At 49.2% G+C, this 26,280-nt stretch overlaps 1 protein-coding gene across 1 annotated transcript in view; it reads right to left on the bottom strand.

Moving 5' to 3' along the window:
* Window positions 1–5,659: 5,659 nt before the first annotated feature.
* LOC109876991 (kinesin-like protein KIF13A) overlaps window positions 5,660–26,280 on the bottom strand; it is a 132,444-nt gene continuing 111,823 nt past the window's right edge. The window contains 15 exon segments of the mRNA XM_031811812.1: window positions 5,660–6,181; window positions 6,475–7,472; window positions 7,554–7,654; window positions 11,697–11,888; window positions 13,960–14,111; window positions 14,376–14,472; window positions 16,212–16,262; window positions 16,937–17,014; window positions 17,317–17,469; window positions 18,499–18,591; window positions 19,257–19,433; window positions 20,409–20,533; window positions 21,077–21,132; window positions 21,284–21,410; window positions 22,923–23,022. Of these exon segments, the coding sequence (XP_031667672.1) occupies window positions 6,045–6,181; window positions 6,475–7,472; window positions 7,554–7,654; window positions 11,697–11,888; window positions 13,960–14,111; window positions 14,376–14,472; window positions 16,212–16,262; window positions 16,937–17,014; window positions 17,317–17,469; window positions 18,499–18,591; window positions 19,257–19,433; window positions 20,409–20,533; window positions 21,077–21,132; window positions 21,284–21,410; window positions 22,923–23,022 (2,637 nt within the window). The 3' untranslated portion in view covers window positions 5,660–6,044.

Consider the following 26,280-nt stretch of genomic DNA (forward strand, 5'->3'; position numbering starts at 1 on the left):
GTAAACTAATTTGTGCCCAAAATTGGAGAGAAATAAGTTTTTTGTGCGTCTAGAAAATGTCTGGGATCTTTTATTTCAGCTCATGAAACATGGGACCAACACTTTACACGTTGCGTTTCTATTTTTGTTTCCGTATAATTATTCCTACTCGACACCTTGAATTACACTCAAACACTTCAATGAGGCTATAATCAGGAACAAATAGTTGCACGAGTCTCAATAAATACCTGCATTGACTCAAATGACTGAATGCAAATAAGAGGCGACACACAAGTGTTTAGATTGTAAACGTTCTGTATTCTAGAACATCTTTGTACCAATTAAAACAGTTTGTTGAGATACATTATAAATACAATTCTGTACATTATAATATTGCAAATAATGCTATGTTCAAATACATTTGTATGTACAACTCCTCATTAGGGAGAGCAGCTTTGATCTTGTCTTTAAAGTAAGGTCTTGGGTTTCTTTTCTTATTTACTTGAAATTACAGCATTTTAAAATTATATTTCTCTCTACCACAGTTAGCCACAACAAGCTCTGGTCCAGGGCGTCAGCGAGGAATGCACTAAACCCCTGGACCACAGTTAGCCACAACTAGCTCTGGTCCAGGGCGTCAGCGAGGAATGCACTAACCCCCTGGACCAGAGCTAGCCACATCCACAGCTCCAATAAAATACAAAATGTCAGAGACATGGTTCATCATTCAGGTTATAAAACTATTTGATATCATCTGTCCCCTCCCATTTCCTCATAGTGTCCATCCCCTGCTCATACACCTCTCCCTGTAAAATAAACTAAATTCATTTGTTGACATGAGTATCTCTAAAAAAATACTTAAATGTTACTCATTAGTCAAATTAACATAGAAAATGCTGTCAGAGCAAATCACTGTAGGTAGGGTTCATCGTTAGTCATTCAACCTAACAGTAACAGGCCAGGGGATTGGTGGAGGGCATTCAACCTAACAGTAACAGTCCAGGGATTGGTGGAGGGCATTCAACCTAACAGTAACAGGCCAGGGGATTGGTGGAGGGCATTGTAAATGCCTGTGAGCTTCAGGTCATAATGCATCAGGCCAGCCAGCCTTCAGTCAGGCCCAGTCTAGCCTCAGTTTACACCCCCTTGAGAGGGACAATGCATTATAGTACACACTGAGTATACAAAACATTAAGAACACCTTACTAATATTGAGTTGCACCTCCTTTTGCCCTCAGAACAGCCTAAATTCTCAGGGCATGAACTCTACAAGGAGTTGAAAGCGTTCCACAGGGATGCTGGCCCATGTTGACTCCAATGCTTCCCACAGTTGTGTCAAGTTGGCTGGATGTCCTTGGGTGGTGGAAAATACTTGATTGACACAGGAAACTGTTGCGTGTGGAAAAACCCAGCAGCGTTGCAGTTCTTGACACAAACCGGTACCCCTGGCACCTACTACCATACCCCGTTCAAAGGCACTTAAATCTTTTGTCACCGTCTGAATGGCACACATACACAATCCATGTCTCAAGGCCTAAAAATCCTTCTTTAACCCGTCTCCTCCCCTTCATCTACAAGTGGATTTAACAAGAGACATCAAGAAGGGACTGCTGTCACCTGGATTCACCTGGTCAGTCTATCTCATGGAAAGAGCAGGTGTTCTTAATGTTTTGTATACTCAGTGAAGTAATCCTCACAACCGGGATCATATCCATTGGTGTACATACACCATAGCAAAACGTTCTGCAACGGAAAATGTTTCGCAAAACAAAAACAGCCAGTTTCTTATTGGACAAGTTCATGTACTCCTTCCCCTTTTCAGTCTGTTTTCTTCCATTTTGTGCCTAGTGAATACGACCCAGAGGAAGCCTAGTCGCTTAATTCAGATAGTTGACACAGCATAGATCCAACATGGACACCTCAGTTTCCATCCCCTTGAGAGGCACGATGTAGGACAGTGGAGAAACTGAGAAACACGCACAGATAGGATACGTTTCCTTTGTCCTGAATGGAAGACAGAAGTCTTGTGTGAGGAACTCTGTGAGGGTTGATCCACTCCAGTGCAAGAAGCATGATTCAGTCAGTCAGCAATGGCAACAGTCCCAATAGTTTCAGTGGGGGGGTTATCTGTCATTCCACAGTGTTACAGTACACCAACAACAACAACAACAACAGGCTAATGAAGCCTACATGGGCACCATAGCAACCACAGTCATACGTACTGTACATCTTCAAATTCATGATTCATGAATTCATGTTCAATTCATTATTTGTTTGCAGACGGCCCAAAAGTTCAGGAGGACTCGTGGCCTAGGCACTATGTTTACTTTTGACACACATATCATATGTACACACACACACACACACACACACACACGCACACGCACACACACACACACCAGTTAAAACAGCAGATATGAAACCTTAGTTCTTTGGTAACCCCTGACGACATATCACAGTGACTTGGATAACCAATCCGGATATCAGTGAGTTATCAACACTAGTACATTCTGGATCCACACACCCCAGATGACAACACTCTGTCACCTCTACAGGAAGATCTGGTGTTTGAACAGAGTATGAGCTGCTGAGCTGATTCAATGATACTACCGTCAGATAAACACGTGTGGGTCATGTCTATCCATCTACATGCTCTCTAGCTAAAATAACGCAGCAGAAAACTTGGATGTGTGCGTTGGACTTTTAGTGAACAAGAATATTGAACGATGATATGCCTTCATAAAACGCATGGGACAGATATGTTAAAGGGAAAGCAGTTCATACCGACAGACAGAACACATGATCGGAAGTCTAGTGGAACAGAGGGAGGGTGAGAATGAGAGAAGAAGAGCTGGTTTTGGGGCTCAGCTGTTGAGTGCTGACAGCTGCCCCTGGTCTAGTGTGAACTGTTCTGGATCTGGCCCTGGTCTAGTAGAAACTGTTCTGGATCTGGCCCTGGTCTAGTAGGAACTGTTCTGGATCTGGCCCTGGTCTAGTAGGAACTGTTCTGGATCTGGCCCTGGTCTAGTAGAAACTGTTCTGGATCTGGCCCTGGTCTAGTAGGAACTGTTCTGGATCTGGCCCTGGTCTAGTAGAAACTGTTCTGGATCTGGCCCTGGTCTAGTAGAAACTGTTCTGGATCTGGCCCTGGTCTAGTAGGAACTGTTCTAGATCTGGCCCTGGTCTAGTAGGAACTGTTCTGGATCTGGCCCTGGTCTAGTAGAAACTGTTCTGGATCTGGCCCTGGTCTAGTAGGAACTGTTCTGGATCTGGCCCTGGTCTAGTAGAAACTGTTCTGGATCTGGCCCTGGTCTAGTAGAAACTGTTCTGGATCTGGCCCTGGTCTAGTAGAAACTGTTCTGGATCTGGCCCTGGTCTAGTAGGAACTGTTCTGGATCTGGCCCTGGTCTAGTAGGAACTGTTCTGGATCTGGCCCTGGTCTAGTAGAAACTGTTCTGGATCTGGCCCTGGTCTAGTAGGAACTGTTCTGGATCTGGCCCTGGTCTAGTAGGAACTGTTCTGGATCTGGCCCTGGTCTAGTAGAAACTGTTCTGGATCTGGCCCTGGTCTAGTAGGAACTGTTCTAGATCTGGCCCTGGTCTAGTAGGAACTGTTCTGGATCTGGCCCTGGTCTAGTAGAAACTGTTCTGGATCTGGCCCTGGTCTAGTAGGAACTGTTCTGTATCTGGCCCTGGTCTAGTAGAAACTGTTCTAGATCTGGCCCTGGTCTAGTAGGAACTGTTCTGGATCTGGCCCTGGTCTAGTAGGAACTGTGTGGATCTGGCCCTGGTCTAGTAGGAACTGTTCTGGATCTGGCCCTGGTCTAGTAGAAACTGTTCTAGATCTGGCCCTGGTCTAGTAGGAACTGATCTGGATCTGGCCCTGGTCTAGTAGAAACTGTTCTGGATCTGGCCCTGGTCTAGTAGGAACTGTTCTGGATCTGGCCCTGGTCTAGTAGAAACTGTTCTAGATCTGGCCCTGGTCTAGTAGGAACTGTTCTAGATCTGGCCCTGGTCTAGTAGAAACTGTTCTGGATCTGGCCCTGGTCTAGTAGGAACTGTCTGGATCTGGCCCTGGTCTAGTAGGAACTGTTCTGGATCTGGCCCTGGTCTAGTAGGAACTGTTCTAGATCTGGCCCTGGTCTAGTAGGAACTGTTCTGGATCTGGCCCTGGTCTAGTAGGAACTGTTCTGGATCTGGCCCTGGTCTAGTAGGAACTGTTCTGGATCTGGCCCTGGTCTAGTAGGAACTGTTCTGGATCTGGCCCTGGTCTAGTAGGAACTGTTCTGGATCTGGCCCTGGTCTAGTAGGAACTGTTCTGGATCTGGGCCTGGTGTAGTAGAAACTGCTCTGGATCTGGGTCTGGTCTAGTGTGAACTGTTCTGGATCTGGCCCTGGTCTAGTAGAAACTGTTCTGGATCTGGCCCTGGTCTAGTAGGAACTGTTCTGGATCTGGCCCTGGTCTAGTAGGAACTGTTCTGGATCTGGCCCTGGTCTAGTAGAAACTGTTCTGGATCTGGCCCTGGTCTAGTAGGAACTGTTCTGGATCTGGCCCTGGTCTAGTAGAAACTGTTCTGGATCTGGCCCTGGTCTAGTAGAAACTGTTCTGGATCTGGCCCTGGTCTAGTAGGAACTGTTCTAGATCTGGCCCTGGTCTAGTAGGAACTGTTCTGGATCTGGCCCTGGTCTAGTAGAAACTGTTCTGGATCTGGCCCTGGTCTAGTAGGAACTGTTCTGGATCTGGCCCTGGTCTAGTAGAAACTGTTCTGGATCTGGCCCTGGTCTAGTAGAAACTGTTCTGGATCTGGCCCTGGTCTAGTAGAAACTGTTCTGGATCTGGCCCTGGTCTAGTAGGAACTGTTCTGGATCTGGCCCTGGTCTAGTAGGAACTGTTCTGGATCTGGCCCTGGTCTAGTAGAAACTGTTCTGGATCTGGCCCTGGTCTAGTAGGAACTGTTCTGGATCTGGCCCTGGTCTAGTAGGAACTGTTCTGGATCTGGCCCTGGTCTAGTAGAAACTGTTCTGGATCTGGCCCTGGTCTAGTAGGAACTGTTCTAGATCTGGCCCTGGTCTAGTAGGAACTGTTCTGGATCTGGCCCTGGTCTAGTAGAAACTGTTCTGGATCTGGCCCTGGTCTAGTAGGAACTGTTCTGTATCTGGCCCTGGTCTAGTAGAAACTGTTCTAGATCTGGCCCTGGTCTAGTAGGAACTGTTCTGGATCTGGCCCTGGTCTAGTAGGAACTGTGTGGATCTGGCCCTGGTCTAGTAGGAACTGTTCTGGATCTGGCCCTGGTCTAGTAGAAACTGTTCTAGATCTGGCCCTGGTCTAGTAGGAACTGATCTGGATCTGGCCCTGGTCTAGTAGAAACTGTTCTGGATCTGGCCCTGGTCTAGTAGGAACTGTTCTGGATCTGGCCCTGGTCTAGTAGAAACTGTTCTAGATCTGGCCCTGGTCTAGTAGGAACTGTTCTAGATCTGGCCCTGGTCTAGTAGAAACTGTTCTGGATCTGGCCCTGGTCTAGTAGGAACTGTCTGGATCTGGCCCTGGTCTAGTAGGAACTGTTCTGGATCTGGCCCTGGTCTAGTAGGAACTGTTCTAGATCTGGCCCTGGTCTAGTAGGAACTGTTCTGGATCTGGCCCTGGTCTAGTAGGAACTGTTCTGGATCTGGCCCTGGTCTAGTAGGAACTGTTCTGGATCTGGCCCTGGTCTAGTAGGAACTGTTCTGGATCTGGCCCTGGTCTAGTAGGAACTGTTCTGGATCTGGCCCTGGTCTAGTAGGAACTGTTCTGGATCTGGGCCTGGTGTAGTAGAAACTGCTCTGGATCTGGGTCTGGTCTAGTAGAAACTGCTCTGGATCTGGGTCTGGTCTAGTAGAAACTGCTCTGGATCTGGGTACCCCCTTTAGATGATAGTCCTGGGTGGAAAGTTCCTTTCCCCAAATTCCCAGGTTTTCCAGAAATGCTGGTTTGAGGATTCTGGAGTTCCTTCTTATTCCCTCCTGATTCTGGGAATATTCCAACCGGGATTCCTGGAAAGACTGGGAATTTGGGGAGTTTAGTGAATTTTATCGGACCAGAGGCTGGGTGTCTGTGGTGTCCATGGAGGGGGGTCCTCTAGTGAGACAGGAGGGCTTGACGAACACCCCGTGGCCTGGAGGACAGCGGAAGTAAACCCTCCCCTGGACTGTCCCGTTGTGCTTGCCTGGACAGTGGAGACAGAGGGGATATTCAGGAGTCATGTGACCATTCACCATACATCTCAAACACATGACAGGTTCCTCACAGGTCCAGTTAAGGTCAGTTAAGTATTGCCAGAGCACCAACACTCTAAGAGAATGTCCTAAATGACAGTCTCACCCTATATAGTGCACTACTTTTGACCAGCACACTATGGGTGCACCCTACATAGGGCACTACAGTAGATAAGGAACTGGGAGGAATCCCAGTACATCATTATTACACAGAACATCATTTGATACCTAAACAGCCACTCACCCACAGCCAGGTCCAGCTGCACCCCGACCCAGATCCCCTTGGCGAACTCCACCCCGCCGACGTAGTGCACCGTGCCGCTCCTCTTCCCCACCCATACCTGCTCCCCGGGAGCCATCCAGTCAGGCAGCTGGGCCACCGGAGAACCAGAGCCCTCGTCCCCGCTGCAGGAGTCCCCAGAGGCCTCAGTGCTGCTGGGGTTGGGGCTAGGGCAGCTTGGGCTGGGACAGGGGCTCCCTGGAGGTAGGTCTCCCTGGATTGGCTCCTGGATCTGGGGCTCTCCTCCTGCTAGCTGGCCTGGCGGGCTGGAGGGGGGTGGGCAGGGCACGGCTACGCTGCCGATACACTGTTTGCCGTTGTGGAGGTGTGAGTGGGGCTGAGGGAGCCGGGCGTTACCGGGGTGAGATGTATGTTGTTGTGTGTTGATGACGACCAGGTCTTTGTCAGAGGTCTGGTGCCTGCTGCCAGAGCCCCCTTTCTCCTCCTCCGCTGGGACAGGGGATATGTGTGGTGCATCCCCAGGCTGGAAGTGTCCCAGCTCACCCAGATCCTCCATGCCGTCGTCGGCCCCCTTGAAGTCTGTAAACTCTTGGCTGACGCTGAGGACACACCTGCGGGGCCGCGGGGAGGGTGGCTGCTCTGAGCAGTTAGGAATACTGACAGGAGAGGAGGGGGAGGTGGTGGGGAGGGGCTGTGAGGGGACGCCGGGGGGACACGCAGGGGTCTGGGTGTCACCCCACGGCGAGACACTTCTGGTCTGGACACAGCCTCGGGCCGTGCTGGTGCAGTGGAAGGAGACAGACTCGTGGGGGTGGAGGTTGTGGGTTTCCCGGTCAGGGTCATTTCTGTCTTGAGCCACTGCGGAGGCGCTGAGCTGGTCAGAGCTGTCGCTGGCCCCGAATGGCACGTCAGAGAGCGTTGCGTCTGAGGCACTGTGGGAGAAGTAACCGCTGGTGCAGCTGCTGGCGGTGGGGCTCCGGGGAGCCCCCTCTCTTTCCCCCCTCCACCACCTCCCCGACCCCCCTCAGCTCTCCCCTGCCCCCCGCCACCCCCTCCTGACTCTCCAGGGCAGCGTTGTACACCTCAAGTTGGCAAAGTCCTCTGGGATGTAGGACTGGAAGCTGTGGAAGTCCTGAGGGCCCAGACCCAAACTCAGGGCCATGTCTGTCTCCTCCTCAGAGTCCTGGAATAGACACCACACAGAGATAGACATCACACAGAGACAAACAGACACCACACAGAGACAGACAGACACCACACAGAGACAGACAGACACCACACAGAGACAGACACCACACAGAGACAGACACCACACAGAGACAGACACCACACAGAGACAGACACCACACAGAGACAGACACCACACAGAGACAGACACCACACAGAGACAGACACCACACAGAGACAGACACCACAGAGACAGACATCACACAGAGACAGACACCACACAGAGACAGACAAACACCACACAGAGACAGACAGACACCACACAGAGACAGACATCACACAGAGACAGACAGATATCACACAGAGACAGACAGACATCACACAGAGACAGACAGACATCACACAGAGACAGACAGACATCACACAGAGACAGACAGACATCACACAGAGACAGACAGACACCACACAGAGACAGACATCACACAGACACCACACAGAGACAGACATCACACAGAGACAGACATCACACAGAGACAGACAGACATCACACAGAGACAGACAGACATCACACAGAGACAGACAGACACCACACAGAGACGGACACCACACAGAGACAGACACCACACAGAGACAGACATCACACAGAGACAGACATCACACAGAGACAGACAGACATCACACAGAGACAGACAGACATCACACAGAGACAGACAGACACCACACAGAGACAGACACCACACAGAGACAGACACCACACAGAGACAGACACCACACAGAGACAGACATCACACAGAGACAGACATCACACAGAGACAGACAGACACCACACAGAGACAGACAGACATCACACAGAGACAGACAGACATCACACAGAGACAGACAGACATCACACAGAGACAGACAGACATCACACAGAGACAGACAGACATCACACAGAGACAGACAGACACCACACAGAAACAGACAGACACCACACAGAGACAGACATCACACAGACACCACACAGAGACAGACATCACACAGAGACAGACATCACACAGAGACAGACAGACATCACACAGAGACAGACAGACATCACACAGAGACAGACAGACATCACACAGAGACAGACAGACATCACACAGAGACAGACATCACACAGAGAGACACCACACAGAGACAGACATCACACAGAGACAGACATCACACAGGAACAGACAGGGACACAGGACAGACACCACACAGAGACAGACATCACACAGAGACAGACATCACACAGAGACAGACAGACATCACACAGAGACAGACATCACACAGAGACAGACACCACACAGAGACAGACATCACACAGAGACAGACATCACACAGAGACAGACAGGGACACAGGACAGACACTACACAGAGACAGACATCACACAGACACCACACAGAGACAGACATCACACAGAGACAGACATCACACAGAGACAGACAGACATCACACAGAGACAGACATCACACAGAGACAGACAGACATCACACAGAGACAGACAGCCATCACACAGAGACAGACAGACATCACACAGAGACAGACACCACACAGAGACAGACATCACACAGAGACAGACATCACTCAGGAACAGACAGAGACACAGGATAGACATCACACAAGGACAGACAGGGACACAGGACAGACACCACACAGGAACAGACAGGGACACAGGACAGACATCACACAGAGACAGACAGACATCACACAGAGACAGACATCACACAGAGACAGACAGACATCACACAGAGACAGACACCACACAGAGACAGACAGGGACACAGGACAGACACCACACAGAGACAGACATCACACAGACACCACACAGAGACAGACATCACACAGAGACAGACAGACATCACACAGAGACAGACAGACATCACACAGAGACAGACAGACATCACACAGAGACAGACACCACACAGAGACAGACATCACACAGAGACAGACATCACTCAGGAACAGACAGGGACACAGGATAGACATCACACAAGGACAGACAGGGACACAGGACAGACACCACACAGGAACAGACAGGGACACAGGAACAGACAGGGACACAGGACAGACATCACACAAGGACAGACAGGGACACAGGACAGACACCACACAGGAACAGACAGGGACACAGGACAGACACCACACAGGAACAGACAGGGACACAGGACAGACATCACACAGGAACAGACAGGGACACAGAGACAGACATCACACAGAGACAGACATCACACAGGAACAGACAGGGACACAGGACAGACACCACACAGAGACAGACATCACACAGACACCACACAGAGACAGACATCACACAGAGACAGACATCACACAGAGACAGACAGACATCACACAGAGACAGACATCACACAGAGACAGACACCACACAGAGACAGACATCACACAGAGACAGACATCACACAGAGACAGACAGGGACACAGGACAGACACTACACAGAGACAGACATCACACAGACACCACACAGAGACAGACATCACACAGAGACAGACATCACACAGAGACAGACATCACACAGAGACAGACAGACATCACACAGAGACAGACAGACATCACACAGAGACAGACATCACACAGAGACAGACAGACATCACACAGAGACAGACAGCCATCACACAGAGACAGACAGACATCACACAGAGACAGACACCACACAGAGACAGACATCACACAGAGACAGACATCACTCAGGAACAGACAGGGACACAGGATAGACATCACACAAGGACAGACAGGGACACAGGACAGACACCACACAGGAACAGACAGGGACACAGGACAGACATCACACAGAGACAGACAGACATCACACAGAGACAGACATCACACAGAGACAGACATCACACAGAGACAGACATCACTCAGGAACAGACAGGGACACAGGGCAGACACCACACAGAGACAGACATCACACAGACACCACACAGAGACAGACATCACACAGAGACAGACAGACATCACACAGAGACAGACAGACATCACACAGAGACAGACAGACATCACACAGAGACAGACACCACACAGAGACAGACATCACACAGAGACAGACATCACTCAGGAACAGACAGGGACACAGGATAGACATCACACAAGGACAGACAGGGACACAGGACAGACACCACACAGGAACAGACAGGGACACAGGAACAGACAGGGACACAGGACAGACATCACACAAGGACAGACAGGGACACAGGACAGACACCACACAGGAACAGACAGGGACACAGGACAGACACCACACAGGAACAGACAGGGACACAGGACAGACATCACACAGGAACAGACAGGGACACAGGACAGACATCACACAGGAACAGACAGGGACACAGGACAGACAGGGACACAGGACAGACAGGGACACAGGACAGAACGCACCAGAGACAATGTCAGCTACTGTTTCTTTCTGCAGGGGAGCCTATCAGGGGAGCCTATCGGTGGAGCCTATCAGGGGAGCCTATCAGGGGAGCCTATCGGTGGAGCCTATCGGTGGAGCCTATCAGGGGAGCCTATCAGGGGAGCCTATCAGGGGAGCCTATCAGGGGAGCCTATCGGTGGAGCCTATCGGGGGAGCCTATCAGGGGAGCCTATCAGGGGAGCCTATCGGTGGAGCCTATCGGGGGAGCCTATCAGGGGAGCCTATCAGGGGAGCCTATCGGTGGAGCCTATCGGTGGAGCCTATCGGTGGAGCCTATCGGTGGAGCCTATCGGTGGAGGCTGGTGGGGGGGTTGAATGGAATCAAAGAAGTGTTTGATATGTTTGATACCATTCAATGTTTTCCATTCCAGCTGTTACAAAGAGCCGTCTTCTGATTGACTGTGTCACCAGCCACCACTGGAGCCTACCACCTACTACATGATATTAAAATGCATTGAGGACAGCGACTGTAACCATGGATGGACTGGTGGTTGGTTGAGAGGATGTTGGAAAAAACATGAGCTGATGACATCATGCACTTCATGCCGTAGTCACTTCAAGGCACCATGGTATTTGTGTGTGTGTGTGTGTGTGTGTGTGTGTGTGCGTGTGTGACTTACAGCGGTGTGTGGCAGTGTGAGGCTGAGCTTCCTGCTGGTGCAGGTACTGAGGGTGAGGGTGGAGGGGGTGAGGGTGGCGGTGGAGGGGCTGCGGTGACCCTCGCTGCCCGCTCTGGGCCTGCGCCAGGGGGCTTGGCCGTAGCAGGGAGGGGGGAGCAGCACAAAGCTGTCCGCACATGAGGAGCGCATGCTCTGCAGATGGGAGTCACACAGGAGGCATGCATGGAGCAGGTGAGTTAACATACATACATGCACAGTCCATAGGGTGTAGAGTTAGTTAGTTAGTGGAACTGGTGATACAGACATGCATGCCACATTGAATGGAAAACCATGTGTATTAGATGAACATGGTTGGTATCCTAAATGTCATGCTAGTTCAGTGCCGCGCATCAGCGCTTTGGATGAGATGGTATAGATGTAGAGCATGGAGCTCCCCATTCACACAATAGATCTAGAGCATGGAGCTCCCCATTCACACAATAGATCTAGAGCATAGAGCTCCCCATTCACACAATAGATCTAGAGCATGGAGCTCCCCATTCACACAATAGATCTAGAGCATAGAGCTCCCCATTCACACAATAGATCTAGAGCATGGAGCTCCCCATTCACACAATAGATGTAGAGCATGGAGCTCCCCATTCACACAATAGATCTAGAGCATGGAGCTCCCCATTCACACAATAGATCTAGAGCATGGAGCTCCCCATTCACACAATAGATTTAAAGCATGGAGCTCCCCATTCACACAATAGATCTAGAGCATGGAGCTCCCCATTCACACAATAGATCTAGAGCATGGAGCTCCCCATTCACACAATAGATCTAGAGCATGGAGCTCCCCATTCACACAATAGATGTAGAGCATGGAGCTCCCCATTCACACAATAGATCTAGAGCATGGAGCTCCCCATTCACACAATAGATCTAGAGCATGGAGCTCCCCATTCACACAATAGATCTAGAGCATGGAGCTCCCCATTCACACAATAGATCTAGAGCATGGAGCTCCCCATTCACACAATAGATGTAGAGCATGGAGCTCCCCATTCACACAATAGATCTAGAGCATGGAGCTCCCCATTCACACAATAGATGTAGAGCATGGAGCTCCCCATTCACACAATAGATGTAGAGCATGGAGCTCCCCATTCACACAATAGATAAACATATGTGAGCAGATCACATTCAGCCAGAACAATCAGCAATCATCAGACAGGTTTAGTAGAATTAGTAGCTGTCGAATGTAGTAAATATCCGTCTGTGTGTACTGGATTCACTTAGAATAGGGAAAATGTCCTGTTTTCAATGACTACTACTGACGTATTGTCATACTGTCACATTGCAGACAAGGAGGGATGTCACTGGACTTAGAATGAAGAGAAACCATGGGAACGGCAGGGGAAGACAAAGGAGATGAAGAAGCAAAACACAGGAAAGGAAATAAGGAAAGACAGAAAGCAAGGAGAGATAAACGGGGCCAGAGATGACTAGAGAGAGAGAGAGAGAGAGAGAGAGAGAGAGAGAGAGAGAGAGAGAGAGAGAGAGAGAGAGAGAGGGATGGATGGATGGATGGATAAAGAAAGAGAGGAGAGATGAGATAAACAGGGCCAGAGGTGGCTAGAGAGAGAGAGAGAGAGAGAGAGAGAGAGATAAAAGGGGCCAGAGTTGACTAGAGAGAGAGAGAGAGAAAGAGAGGGATGGATGGATAAAGAAAGAGAGGAGAGATGAGATAAACAGGGCCAGAGGTGGCTAGAGAGAGAGAGAGAGAGAGAGAGAGAGAGATAAAAGTGGCCAGAGTTGACTAGAGAGAGAGAGAGAGAAAGAGAGGGATGGATGGATAAAGAAAGAGAGGAGAGATGAGATAAACAGGGCCAGAGGTGGCTAGAGAGAGAGAGAGAGAGAGAGAGAGAGAGAGAGAGAGAGAGAGAGAGAGAGAGAGAGAGAGAGAGAGAGAGATAAAAGGGGCCAGAGATGACTAGAGAGAGAGAGAGAGAAAGAGAGGGATGGATGGATAAAGAAAGAGAGGAGAGATGAGATAAACAGGGCCAGAGGTGGCTAGAGAGAGAGAGAGAGAGAGAGAGAGAGAGAGAGAGAGAGAGAGAGAGAGAGAGATAAAAGGGGCCAGAGATGACTAGAGAGAGAGAGAGAGAGAGAGAGAGAGAAAGAGAGGGATGGATGGATAAAGAGAGAGAGGAGAGATGAGATAAAAGGGGCCAGAGATAACTAGAGAGAGAGAGAGAGGGATGGTTGTGGCCCATACCTCCTGTCCCAGTAGTGGTCGTGCCTCCAGGACTCTCTTGGTCTTGCTCTCCTCTCTGACTGGCAGCAGAGACTTGAGGAACTTGGGCGTCTGGGGAGAGAGGGCCTTGAACGGGCTCGAGTTGAAGAAGGTGGGGCTCTCTGGTACCAGACCTGAGGGGGAACACACTAGTAAAAACAAACATCATAGCTCTTTAAATTTTACATTTAGAATGATTTTTAGTCCTATACTATTCTTAATCTGTCTGGGAAACCAGCCATTGAGTTCCTATTACAGTCCTCATACGGAGGGAGGGCCTGGAGGTTTTCCTGACTGAGAAACACTCAGGGCCCTAAATATGATCTAAAAGTTTCCTGGTCAGGCCTCCTGGTCTCAACTATAGCTGGAGTTGATGCTGTTGATTTATGGTTGTTTACCGTGATTCTCTGTCTTGTTTCTGAGTGGCGTCCCACACAGAGAACCACCGTCCTGGGGAGTGCAGTCAGAGACATCCTGATGAAGGTCACAATGGTCCTGGAGGACCAGACAGACAGGTTAGAGTCACAATGGTCCTGGAGGACCAGACAGACAGGTTAGAGTCACAATGGTCCTGGAGGACCAGACAGACAGGTTAGAGTCACAATGGTCCTGGAGGACCAGACAGACAGGTTAGAGTCACAATGGTCCTGGAGGACCAGACAGACAGGTTAGAGTCACAATGGTCCTGGAGGACCAGACAGACAGGTTAGAGTCACAATGGTCCTGGGGGACCAGACAGACAGGTTAGAGTCACAATGGTCCTGGAGGACCAGACAGACAGGTTAGAGTCACAATGGTCCTGGCGGACCAGACAGACAGGTTAGAGCCACAATGGTCCTGGAGGAGGACCAGACAGACAGGTTAGAGTCACAATGACCCTGGAGGACCAGACAGACAGACAGACAGACAGACAGGTTAGAGTCACACTGACCCTGGAGGAGGACCAGACAGACAGGTTAGAGTCACAATGACCCTGGAGGAGGACCAGACAGTACAGTATTATTAGTCATTTCCATTCTATGGGTTAGATCAGTAGACCTACAGTAAGAGATCCACGAGACAGACTGTTTCATAAAGAGTCATACTGCTGTACTGTACCTTCCAGTCTACATCCTCCCAGCCAATCAGGTCTGTTTATAATAATGAACCATCCTACTGTACTGTACCTTCCAGTCTACATCCTCCCAGCCAATCAGGTCTGTTTATAATAATGAACCATCCTACTGTACTGTACCGTCCGGTCTACATCCTCCCAGCCAATCAGGTCTGTTTATAATAATGAACCATCCTACTGTACTGTACCTTCCAGTCTACATCCTCCCAGCCAATCAGGTCTGTTTATAATAATGAACCATCCTACTGTACTGTACCGTCCAGTCTACATCCTCCCAGCCAATCAGTTCTGTTTATAATAATGAACTATCCTACTGTACTGTACCTTCCAGTCTACATCCTCCCAGCCAATCAGGTCTGTTTATAATAATGAACCATCCTACTGTACTGTACCTTCCAGTCTACATCCTCCCAGCCAATCAGGTCTGTTTATAATAATGAACCATCCTACTGTACTGTACCTTCCAGTCTACATCCTCCCAGCCAATCAGGTCTGTTTATAATAATGAACCATCCTACTGTACCTTCCAGTCTACATCCTCCCAGCCAATCAGGTCTGTTTATAATAATGAACCATCCTACTGTACTGTACCTTCCAGTCTACATCCTCCCAGCCAATCAGGTCTGTTTATAATAATGAACCATCCTACTGTACTGTACCGTCCAGTCTACATCCTCCCAGCCAATCAGGTCTGTTTATAATAATGAACCATCCTACTGTACCTTCCAGTCTACATCCTCCCAGCCAATCAGGTCTGTTTATAATAATGAACCATCCTACTGTACTGTACCCTCCAGCCTACATCCTCCCAGCCAATCAGGTCTGTTTATAATAATGAACCATCCTACTGTACCTTCCAGTCTACATCCTCCCAGCCAATCAGGTCTGTTTATAATAATGAACCATACTACTGTACCTTCCAGTCTACATCCTCCCAGCCAATCAGGTCTGTTTATAATAATGAACCATCCTACTGTACTGTACCTTCCAGTCTACATCCTCCCAGCCAATCAGGTCTGTTTATAATAATGAACCATCCTACTGTACTGTACCTTCCAGTCTACATCCTCCCAGCCAATCAGGTCTGTTTGTAATAATGAACCATCCTACTGTACTGTACCTTCCAGTCTACATCTTCCCAGCCAATCAGGTCTGTTTTGCTGCAGGAAGTCTGGAAGACAACAGCAAGCGATCACTAACTCTCACTGACACACACATTTCTGTCTTACATGCTGTACGTTGGGGGTGCTGGTGTGTGTGTGTGTGTGTGTGTGTCTCTTACATGCTATACGTTGGGGGTACTGGTGTGTGTGTGTGTGTGTGTATGTGTCTTACATTCTGTACGTTGGGGGTACTGGTGTGTGTGTGTGTGTATGTGTCTTACATGGTGTACGTTGGGGGTACTGGTGTGTGTGTGTGTATGTGTCTTACGTGCTGTACGTTGGGGGTACTGGTGTGTGTGTGTGTGTGTGTCTCTTACATGCTGTACGTTGGGGGTAGTGGTGTGTGTGTATGTCTCTTACATGCTGTACGTTGGGGGTGTGTGTGTGTGTGTGTCTCTTACATGCTGTACGTTGGGGGTGTGTGTGTGTGTGTGTCTCTTACATGCTGTACGTTGGGGGTGTGTGTGTGTGTGTGTGTGTGTGTGTGTGTGTGTGTGTGTGTGTGTGTGTGTATGTCTCTTACATGCTGTACGTTGGGGGTGTGTGTGTGTATGTCTCTTACATGCTGCACGTTGGGGGTGCTGGTGTGTGTGTGTGTGTGTATGTCTCTTACATGCTGTACGTTGGGGGTGCTGGTGTGTGTGTGTGTGTGTGTGTGTGTGTGTGTGTGTATGTCTCTTACATGCTGTACGTTGGGGGTGCTGAAGCTCCTTCTGATGTTTCTCCCTTTAACAGACAGAGCTTCCTTCACCGTCACCGCCTGATGACATCAATCAAACAAACGTTATTGTCTTCAGAGAGAAATGTGGTTGGCAGTGATCCATCTAGATACCTCCGTTACACAAACCACACAGGATTCACACACATCTAAACTCATAATTTACCATGTGTAACAGCAAGAGGCAGTACGATTCAACAGCGTGAAGTGTGTGTGTGTGTGTGTGAAAAGTGTGTGTGTGTTTGTGTAGTGTGTGTTTGTGTAGTGTGTGAATTGTGTGTGTGTGTGTGAAGTATGTGAAGTGTGTGTGTGAAGAGTGTGTGAAGTATGTGTGTGAGAGGTACCTGTCTGAGTCTCTCCAGGCTCAGTATATTCTCCACCTCCAGAAGTCCTCTGGTGTATTGCTCTATGTAGGTCTGTCCATCCTGACTCTCCTCACCGTCTCCCCTCGCTGCCATCAGGGCCAGAGTCTCTCTCTCCTCAGGCTCCTCAGACGCCTGGACACACCATTATTACATCACAACACAACATTATCATATTACATTACAACACAACATTATCATATTATAATACAACATTATCATATTGTCACACAGAACAACATTATCATATTACAATACAACATTATCGTATTGCAATACAACGCACCATTATCGTATTGCAATACAACACACCATTATCATATCACAATACAACATTATCGTATTACAATACAGCACATTATCGTATTGCAAAAACAACGCATTATCATATTATATTACAACACATTATCATATTACATTACAACACAATATTATTATACTACAATACAACAACATTAATACACTACAATACAACCTTATCATATTACATTACAACATTATCATATTACAATACAATACAACATTTTTACACTACAATACAACACAACATTATTACACTACAATCTTATAGCCATGCTATTTTCTACTTCCTGTATGTATATAGACATGTTATTGCCTACTCCCTGCATATATATAGACATGTTATTGCCTACTTCCTGTATATAGATAGCCATGTTATTTTCTACTTCCTGTATATAGATAGCCATGTTATTTTCTACTTCCTGTATATAGATAGCCATGTTATTTTCTACTTCCTGTATATAGATAGCCATGTTATTTCTACTTGTTATTCACTGTCACAATGTTTTATATGATCTTTAACTGCATTGTTGGAAAAGGACCCGTAAGGAAGCATTCTCAACGTCAGTCTACACCTGTTGTCTACTAAGCATGTGACACAACCTTTGATTTGATATAAAAGACAACCTGTCCAATGAAATAAAGCTAAAACATGTGAGAAGGGGGACTCCCGCACTCCTTAAGAAAATGAATGAACAATACTTTTATTGTACCATTTTCTCTGGATACCAAAAATGAAATGAAAATAGTTTCTAACGTTATGTGGATACTAGTCCCCTGCAGATGGTTCAGACTAGTTATTGTTGGTATACTATATTTAACACAGTGACACTGACATCACACAGGAACAGTGAAGCTGTTTACCTTTGGTATATTTGACAGAATCTCATAGGTGACTCCACAGGAGTACAGTGTGTTCTTCAAGGACATCCTTCTCTTCAGACTCTGGGTGAAGCTCTACGGTAGAGAAAAACAACATGCCAGACAGAGAGCGTTACAGGGCAGGATGCCCAGACAGAGGTGAAACCCAGTCCTAGCATGCCTGTTGGTCCAGGACTAGGCTTAATCTGGGTCGGGGAAACCGGGATTTAATGTTTCTCTAATCTAATTATGTGCTGTCAGTCATGTCAGTAGTCACCAGGCCGGTCAGTGCTGTTTGTTGTAGATGTTGACAGATGTGTGTCTGTCTGTCAGTCTGTGTGTGTGTGTGTGTGTGTCTGTTAGTCTGTGTGTGTGTCTGTTAGTCTGTGTGTGTGTGTCTGTCAGTCTGTGTGTGTGTGTCTGTCAGTCTGTGTGTGTGTGTGTGTGTGTGTGTGTGTGTGTGTGTGTGTGTGTGTGTGTGTGTCTGTCAGTCTGTGTGTGTGTCTGTCAGTCTGTGTGTGTGTGTGTGTGTGTGTGTGTCAGTGTGTGTCTGTCAGTCTGTGTGTGTGTGTGTGTGTCTGTCAGTCTGTGTGTGTGTCTGTCAGTCTGTGTGTGTGTGTGTGTGTCAGTCTGTGTGTGTGTCTGTCAGTCTGTGTGTCTGTCAGTCTGTGTGTGTGTGTGTGTTTGTGTGTGTGTCTGTCAGTCTGTGTGTGTGTCTGTCAGTCTGTGTGTGTGTGTGTGTGTGTGTCTCCAGTGCAGACCTGTTTGTTGTAGATGTTGACAGAGATCCTCTTGCGCAGCACCAGCTCCATGGAGACAGGATGGCTGAGCTGCACTGTGGCTTTAATGATCACGTAGATACGCTCGTTGGGTGACGTCACGCGGTTCAGGTGCACAGAGTCGTGGATGGATGAGTCCCAGGAGCACAGCGCTGACACCTGGTGGCAGGAGGTGGAAAACACAACTATTATTCTCAGGTTTTCACAAAATCCTGTTTGGAGGACTTCCAGGTTTCCTGCATATTTCCTCCTGATTCCGGGAATCTTCCAACCGGGATTTCTGGAAAACGGGAAGTGGCCAGTACACACACACTCTTTTGTACAGCTGACCTTGTGGGAACACACAATTCAGTCTAATTCAAAATCAAATTTCCCTAACCCTAAACCTAACCCGTACTCGTACCCTAACCCTAGTTCTTAAACCTAACCCTAGCTCTTAACCCTAGTTCCTAAATCTAACCTTAGCTCCTAACCCTAAACCTAGCTCTTAACCCTAGTTCCTAAATCTAACCTTAGCTCCTAACCCTAGCTCCTAACCCTAAACCTAGCTCATAACCCTAACACCTAACCCTAGCTCCTAACTCTAAACCTAGCCCCTAACTCTAAACCTAACCCTAGCTCCTAACTCTAAACCTAACCCTAGCTCCTAACTCTAAACCTAACCCTTAACTCTAAACCTAACCCTAGCTCCTAACCCTAACACCTAACCCTAGCTCCTAACACCTAAGCCTAGCTCCTAACACCTAACCCTAGCTCCTAACTCTAAACCTAGCTCCTAACCCTTAAAGTAACCTTAACCCAAACCTAACCCTAGCTCCTAACCCTAGCTCCTAACTCTAAACCTAGCTCCTAACTCTAAACCTAACTCCTAACTCCAAACCTAACCCTAACGCCTAACCCTAGCTCCTAACTCTAAACCTAACCCTAGCTCCTAACTCTAAACCTAACCCTAGCCCCTAACCCTAACGCCTAACCCTAGCTCCTAACCCTAAACCCCATAGAAATAGCATTTGACCTCAAGGGGACCAACAAAATGCCCCCAACAAAATGTCCCCAGTTGGTCATAATATTTTTTTGTGTGACTTCTGGTCCCCACAAGAATAGTTACACACATCCACACACACAGTACTATACCTCGTCATCACTGTGTCTGATGATTGGCAGGTAGAAAAACTGTCTGCCGTGCTCCTTGGGCAGGATAGAGTTAACCCCGGCAGCGCTGGGTCCCGTTAACTGTTGATTCACTGTCAGGTCGTCTGCTGTAGAGGTGACAGAGACACACAGAGTCTGATGTTAGAGGTGACAGAGACACACAGAGTCTGCTGTAGAGGTGACAGAGACACACAGAGTCTGATGTTAGAGGTGACAGAGACACACAGAGTCTGCTGTAGAGGTGACAGAGACACACATAGTCTGATGTTAGAGGTTAAGTCCTGTTAACTGTTGATTCACTGTCAGGTCGTCTGCTGTAGAGGTGACAGAGACACACAGAGTCTGATGTTAGAGGTGACAGAGACACACAGAGTCTGCTGTAGAGGTGACAGAGACACACAGAGTCTGATGTTAGAGGTGACAGAGACACACAGAGTCTGCTGTAGAGGTGACAGAGACACACATAGTCTGATGTTAGAGGTTAAGTCCTGTTAACTGTTGATTCACTGTCAGGTCGTCTGCTGTAGAGGTGACAGAGACACACAGAGTCTGATGTTAGAGGTGACAGAGACACACAGAGTCTGATGTTAGAGGTGACAGAGACACACAGAGTCTGATGTGTCACTATGAAGGTGATTCCAGGCCTTTACCATTCAAGTCCAGGAAGAGGACTGGGAAGTGAGCTTCCATCCCAGCAGAAGGGGCCCTGCAACAGTGAAACAGTAGAACACAGGCTCAGAAGCAGTTTCAAACAGCACCACAGAGAGACAAACTCTAAGCTTGTGTAATGTCTAAAAGCAGACATACATTCAATGATTATTTCATTGTGTATATTAAAGAATGACCCTCAGACTTACCAGTGGGCAGGGGCACCAGGTATGCCACTGCCAGGCGCGGGCACCAGTACAGCGTTCCTTTCCTCGGTCAGCCCTACCCACTGTTCCACCAGCCTGGCCTCCCTCTCCATGTCCTCTTCTGACTTCTCTAGAGAGAGAGAGAGAGAGAGAGAGAGAGAGAGAGAGAGAGAGAGAGAGAGAGAGAGAGACAGAGACAGAGAGAGACAGAGAGACAGAGAAACAGAGAGACAAAGAAAGACAGAGACAGGGAGAGACAGACAGACAGACAGAGACAGACAGAGACAGACAGACAGAGACATACAGAGAGAGAGAGGGAGAGAGAGAGGGCGACAGACAGAGAGAGAGACAGACAGACAGAGACAGACAGACAGAGACATACAGAGAGAGAGAGACAGAGAGAGAGACAGACAGAGAGAGACAGACAGAGATAGAGAGAGAGACAGAGAGAGAAGGAGTGTGAGGATGAGGTGTGTAACAGAAACCAAGTCCCAAAAGGGAAAAACCTGCCCGTTAAGAATGAAGACAGGACTGGTACAGAGTGGAGCTGTAGAGTCCAGAATACTGAATAAACTGAATGAAGACAGGACTGGTACAGAGTGGACTGTAGAGTCCAGAATACTGAATAAACTGAATGAAGACAGGACTGGTACAGAGTGGAGCTGTAGAGTCCAGAATACTGAATGAAGACAGGACTGATACAGAGTGGAGCTGTAGAGTCCAGAATACTGAATGAAGACAGGACTGATACAGAGTGGAGCTGTAGAGTCCAGAATACTGAATGAAGACAGGACTGATACAGAGTGGAGCTGTATAGTCCAGAATACTAAATGAAGACAGGACTGGTACAGAGTGGAGCTGTAGAGTCCAGAATACTGAATGAAGACAGGACTGGTACAGAGTGGAGCTGTAGAGTCCAGAATACTGAATAAACTGAATGAAGACAGGACTGGTACAGAGTGGAGCTGTAGAGTCCAGAATATTGAATAAACTGAATGAAGACAGGACTGGTACAGAGTGGAGCTGTAGAGTCCAGAATACTGAATGAAGACAGGACTGGTACAGAGTGGAGCTGTAGAGTCCAGAATACTGAATAAACTGAATGAAGACAGGACTGGTACAGAGTGGAGCTGTAGAGTCCAGAATACTGAATGAAGACAGGACTGGTACAGAGTGGAGCTGTAGAGTCCAGAATACTGAATAAACTGAATGAAGACAGGACTGGTACAGAGTGGAGCTGTAGAGTCCAGAATACTGAATGAAGACAGGACTGGTACAGAGTGGAGCTGTAGAGTCCAGAATACTGAATAAACTGAATGAAGACAGGACTGGTACAGAGTGGAGCTGTAGAGTCCAGAATACTGAATAAACTGAATGAAGACAGGACTGGTACAGAGTGGAGCTGTAGAGTCCAGAATATTGAATAAACTGAATGAAGACAGGACTGGTACAGAGTGGAGCTGTAGAGTCCAGAATACTGAATGAAGACAGGACTGGTACAGAGTGGAGCTGTAGAGTCCAGAATACTGAATAAACTGAATGAAGACAGGACTGGTACAGAGTGGAGCTGTAGAGTCCAGAATACTGAATGAAGACAGGACTGGTACAGAGTGGAGCTGTAGAGTCCAGACCTGGGACCCACCCTGTTTGTTGATGATCTTGTTGATCTGCTCGTCCAGATACTCTCGTCGTTTGATGAGGGCCTCAGACCAGCGGTCCCTCACACAGTTCAGGTCCTCCTCCTGCAGGCCAACAGAAGACAGCATCAGTGTCAGCAGGACTCTGTCCATTATCAGAAACAAAGCATTACCAGGGTCTGGTTCAGTGGTCTGTAGCATTACAGGATGTTAAATGGCAGACTCCTACTTCCTTACCCCAGTAGACCCCACATGACCTCCGTGAGGAGCCACAGTGTGAGGCCCTAGGGGCCAAGTCAAAACTTAATCCTCTTTCTCAAGGTCTATTGAAATGGAATGGCTCCCAGGCTCAGAGCCTTTAATGTAACTGTTGGCTGATGAAAACATCACCCTGATCTAACCACCCACCCAGCACCATAACAACCACACACATGCACACTCCACCCCCATTCCTGAGCTCAACTCCCCTGTCATGCTAAATGAGTCATGCATGGAAGCAGCCATGCGTTGGTCATGTGACTGAGTGTGGTACAACAAGTCTCCTGCAGCAGCTCTTCAGTGGCGGGTTGAGAAGCAGACAGGAAGGAAGTTAGTGTGTTGGTTAAACATGAGGGGTGGGAGGACGGAGGGACAGACAGACACCAGGGCACTGTGGAGTGGGAGGACGGAGGGACAGACAGACACCAGGGCACTGTGGAGTGGTAGGACGGAGGGACAGACAGACAGACACAAGGGCACTGTGGAGTGGTAGGACGGAGGGACAGACAGACAGACAGACAGACAGACAGACAGACAGACAGACAGACAGACAGACAGACAGACAGACAGACAGACAGACAGACAGACAGACACCAGGGCACTGTGGAGTGGTAGGACGGAGGGACAGACAGACAGACAGACAGACAGACAGACAGACAGATAGACAGACAGACAGACACCAGGGCACTGTGGAGTGGTAGGACGGAGGGACAGACAGACAGACAGACACCAGGGCACTGTGGAGTGGTAGGACGGAGGGACAGACAGACAGACAGACACCAGGGCACTGTGGAGTGGTAGGACGGAGGGACAGACAGACAGACAGACACCAGGGCACTGTGGAGTGGTAGGACGGAGGGACAGACAGACAGACACCAGGGCACTGTGGAGTGGTAGGATGGAGGGACAGACAGACAGACAGACACCAGGGCACTGTGGAGTGGTAGGACGGAGGGACAGACAGACAGACAGACAGACACCAGGGCACTGTGGAGTGGTAGGACGGAGGGACAGACAGACACCAGGGCACTGTGGAGTGGTAGGACGGAGGGACAGACAGACAGACACCAGGGCACTGTGGAGTGGTAGGATGGAGGGACAGACTGACAGACACCAGGGCACTGTGGAGTGGTAGGATGGAGGGACAGACTGACAGACAGACACCAGGGCACTGTGGAGTGGTAGGACAGAGGGACAGACAGACAGACACCAGGGCACTGTGGAGTGGTAGGATGGAGGGACAGACACCAGGGCACTGTGGAATGGTAGGATGGAGGGACAGACAGACAGACACCAGGGCACTGTGGAGTGGGAGGACGGAGGGACAGACAGACAGACACCAGGGCACTGTGGAGTGGTAGGACAGACAGAATATGAGTGATGTATCTGGCCTGGGGTGCTGTGGAGTGGTAGGAAAGACAGAATATGAGTGATGTATCTGGCCTGGGGTGCTGCCTTAAAAAGATTCTCTGATCCATGTCTTTGTTTGGATGACATTATTTAGTTGGACCAGCGCCACCCGGGTCCAAAATTGTGCTTGGAGACAAGAGTTCTCCTCCAAAAGTGCACAACATTATCCAATCATGTTCCACTCTGTGAGGCCGGACCTAGAACCAGGAGTTTGTCCTGACCACTAGACTTGACTAGGGAAAACTACCCCCTACTCCTCTAGTCTCCTGTCTCCTACCCCTCTAGTCTCCTGTCTCCTACCCCCTACTTCTCTAGCCTCCTGTCTCCTACCCCCTACTCCTCTAGCCTCCTGTCTCCTACCCCTCTAGTCTCCTGTCTCCTACCCCCTACTCCTCTAGCCTCCTGTCTCCTACCCCTCTAGTCTCCTGTCTCCTACCCCCTACTCCTCTAGCCTCCTGTCTCCTACCCCTCTAGTCTCCTGTCTCCTACCCCTCTAGTCTCCTGTCGCCTACCCCCTACTCCTCTAGCCTCCTGTCTCCTACCCCCTACTCCTCTAGTCTCCTGTCTCCTACCCCCTACTCCTCTAGTCTCCTGTCTCCTACCCCTCTAGTCTCCTGTCTCCTACCCCTCTAGTCTCCTGTCTCCTACCCCTCTAGTCTCCTGTCTCCTACCCCCTACTCCTCTAGTCTCCTGTCTCCTACCCCTCTAGTCTCCTGTCTCCTACCCCCTACTTCTCTAGCCTCCTGTCTCCTACCCCCTACTCCTCTAGCCTCCTGTCTCCTACCCCTCTAGTCTCCTGTCTCCTACCCCCTACTCCTCTAGCCTCCTGTCTCCTACCCCTCTAGTCTCCTGTCTCCTACCCCCTACTCCTCTAGCCTCCTGTCTCCTACCCCTCTAGTCTCCTGTCTCCTACCCCTCTAGTCTCCTGTCGCCTACCCCCTACTCCTCTAGCCTCCTGTCTCCTACCCCCTACTCCTCTAGTCTCCTGTCTCCTACCCCCTACTCCTCTAGTCTCCTGTCTCCTACCCCTCTAGTCTCCTGTCTCCTACCCCTCTAGTCTCCTGTCTCCTACCCCCTACTCCTCTAGTCTCCTGTCTCCTACCCCTCTAGTCTCCTGTCTCCTACCCCTCTAGTCTCCTGTCTCCTACCCCCTACTCCTCTAGCCTCCTACCCCCTACTCCTTTAGCCTCCTGTCTCCTACCCCTCTAGCCTCCTGTCTCCTACCCCTCTAGCCTCCTGTCTCCTACCCCTCTAGCCTCCTGTCTCCTACCCCTCGAGTCTCCTGTCTCCTACCTCTCTAGTCTCCTACCCCTCGAGTCTCCTGTCTCCTACCCCTCTAGTCTCCTGTCTCCTACCCCTCTAGTCTCCTGTCTCCTACCCCCTACTCCTCTAGCCTCCTACCCCCTACTCCTTTAGCCTCCTGTCTCCTACCCCTCAAACCTCCTGTCTCCTACCCCTCAAGCCTCCTGTCTCCTACCCCTCGAGTCTCCTGTCTCCTACCTCTCTAGTCTCCTACCCCTCGAGTCTCCTGTCTCCTACCCCTCTAGTCTCCTGTCTCCTACCCCTCTAGTCTCCTGTCTCCTACCCCCTACTCCTCTAGTCTCCTGTCTCCTACCCCCTACTCCTCTAGTCTCCTGTCTCCTACCCCTCTAGTCTCCTGTCTCCTACCCCACTAGTCTCCTGTCTCCTACCCCC

This window comes from Oncorhynchus kisutch, unplaced genomic scaffold (genome assembly GCF_002021735.2).
Source record: "Oncorhynchus kisutch isolate 150728-3 unplaced genomic scaffold, Okis_V2 Okis02a-Okis13b_hom, whole genome shotgun sequence".
In the NCBI taxonomy this organism is placed as follows: domain Eukaryota; kingdom Metazoa; phylum Chordata; class Actinopteri; order Salmoniformes; family Salmonidae; genus Oncorhynchus; species Oncorhynchus kisutch.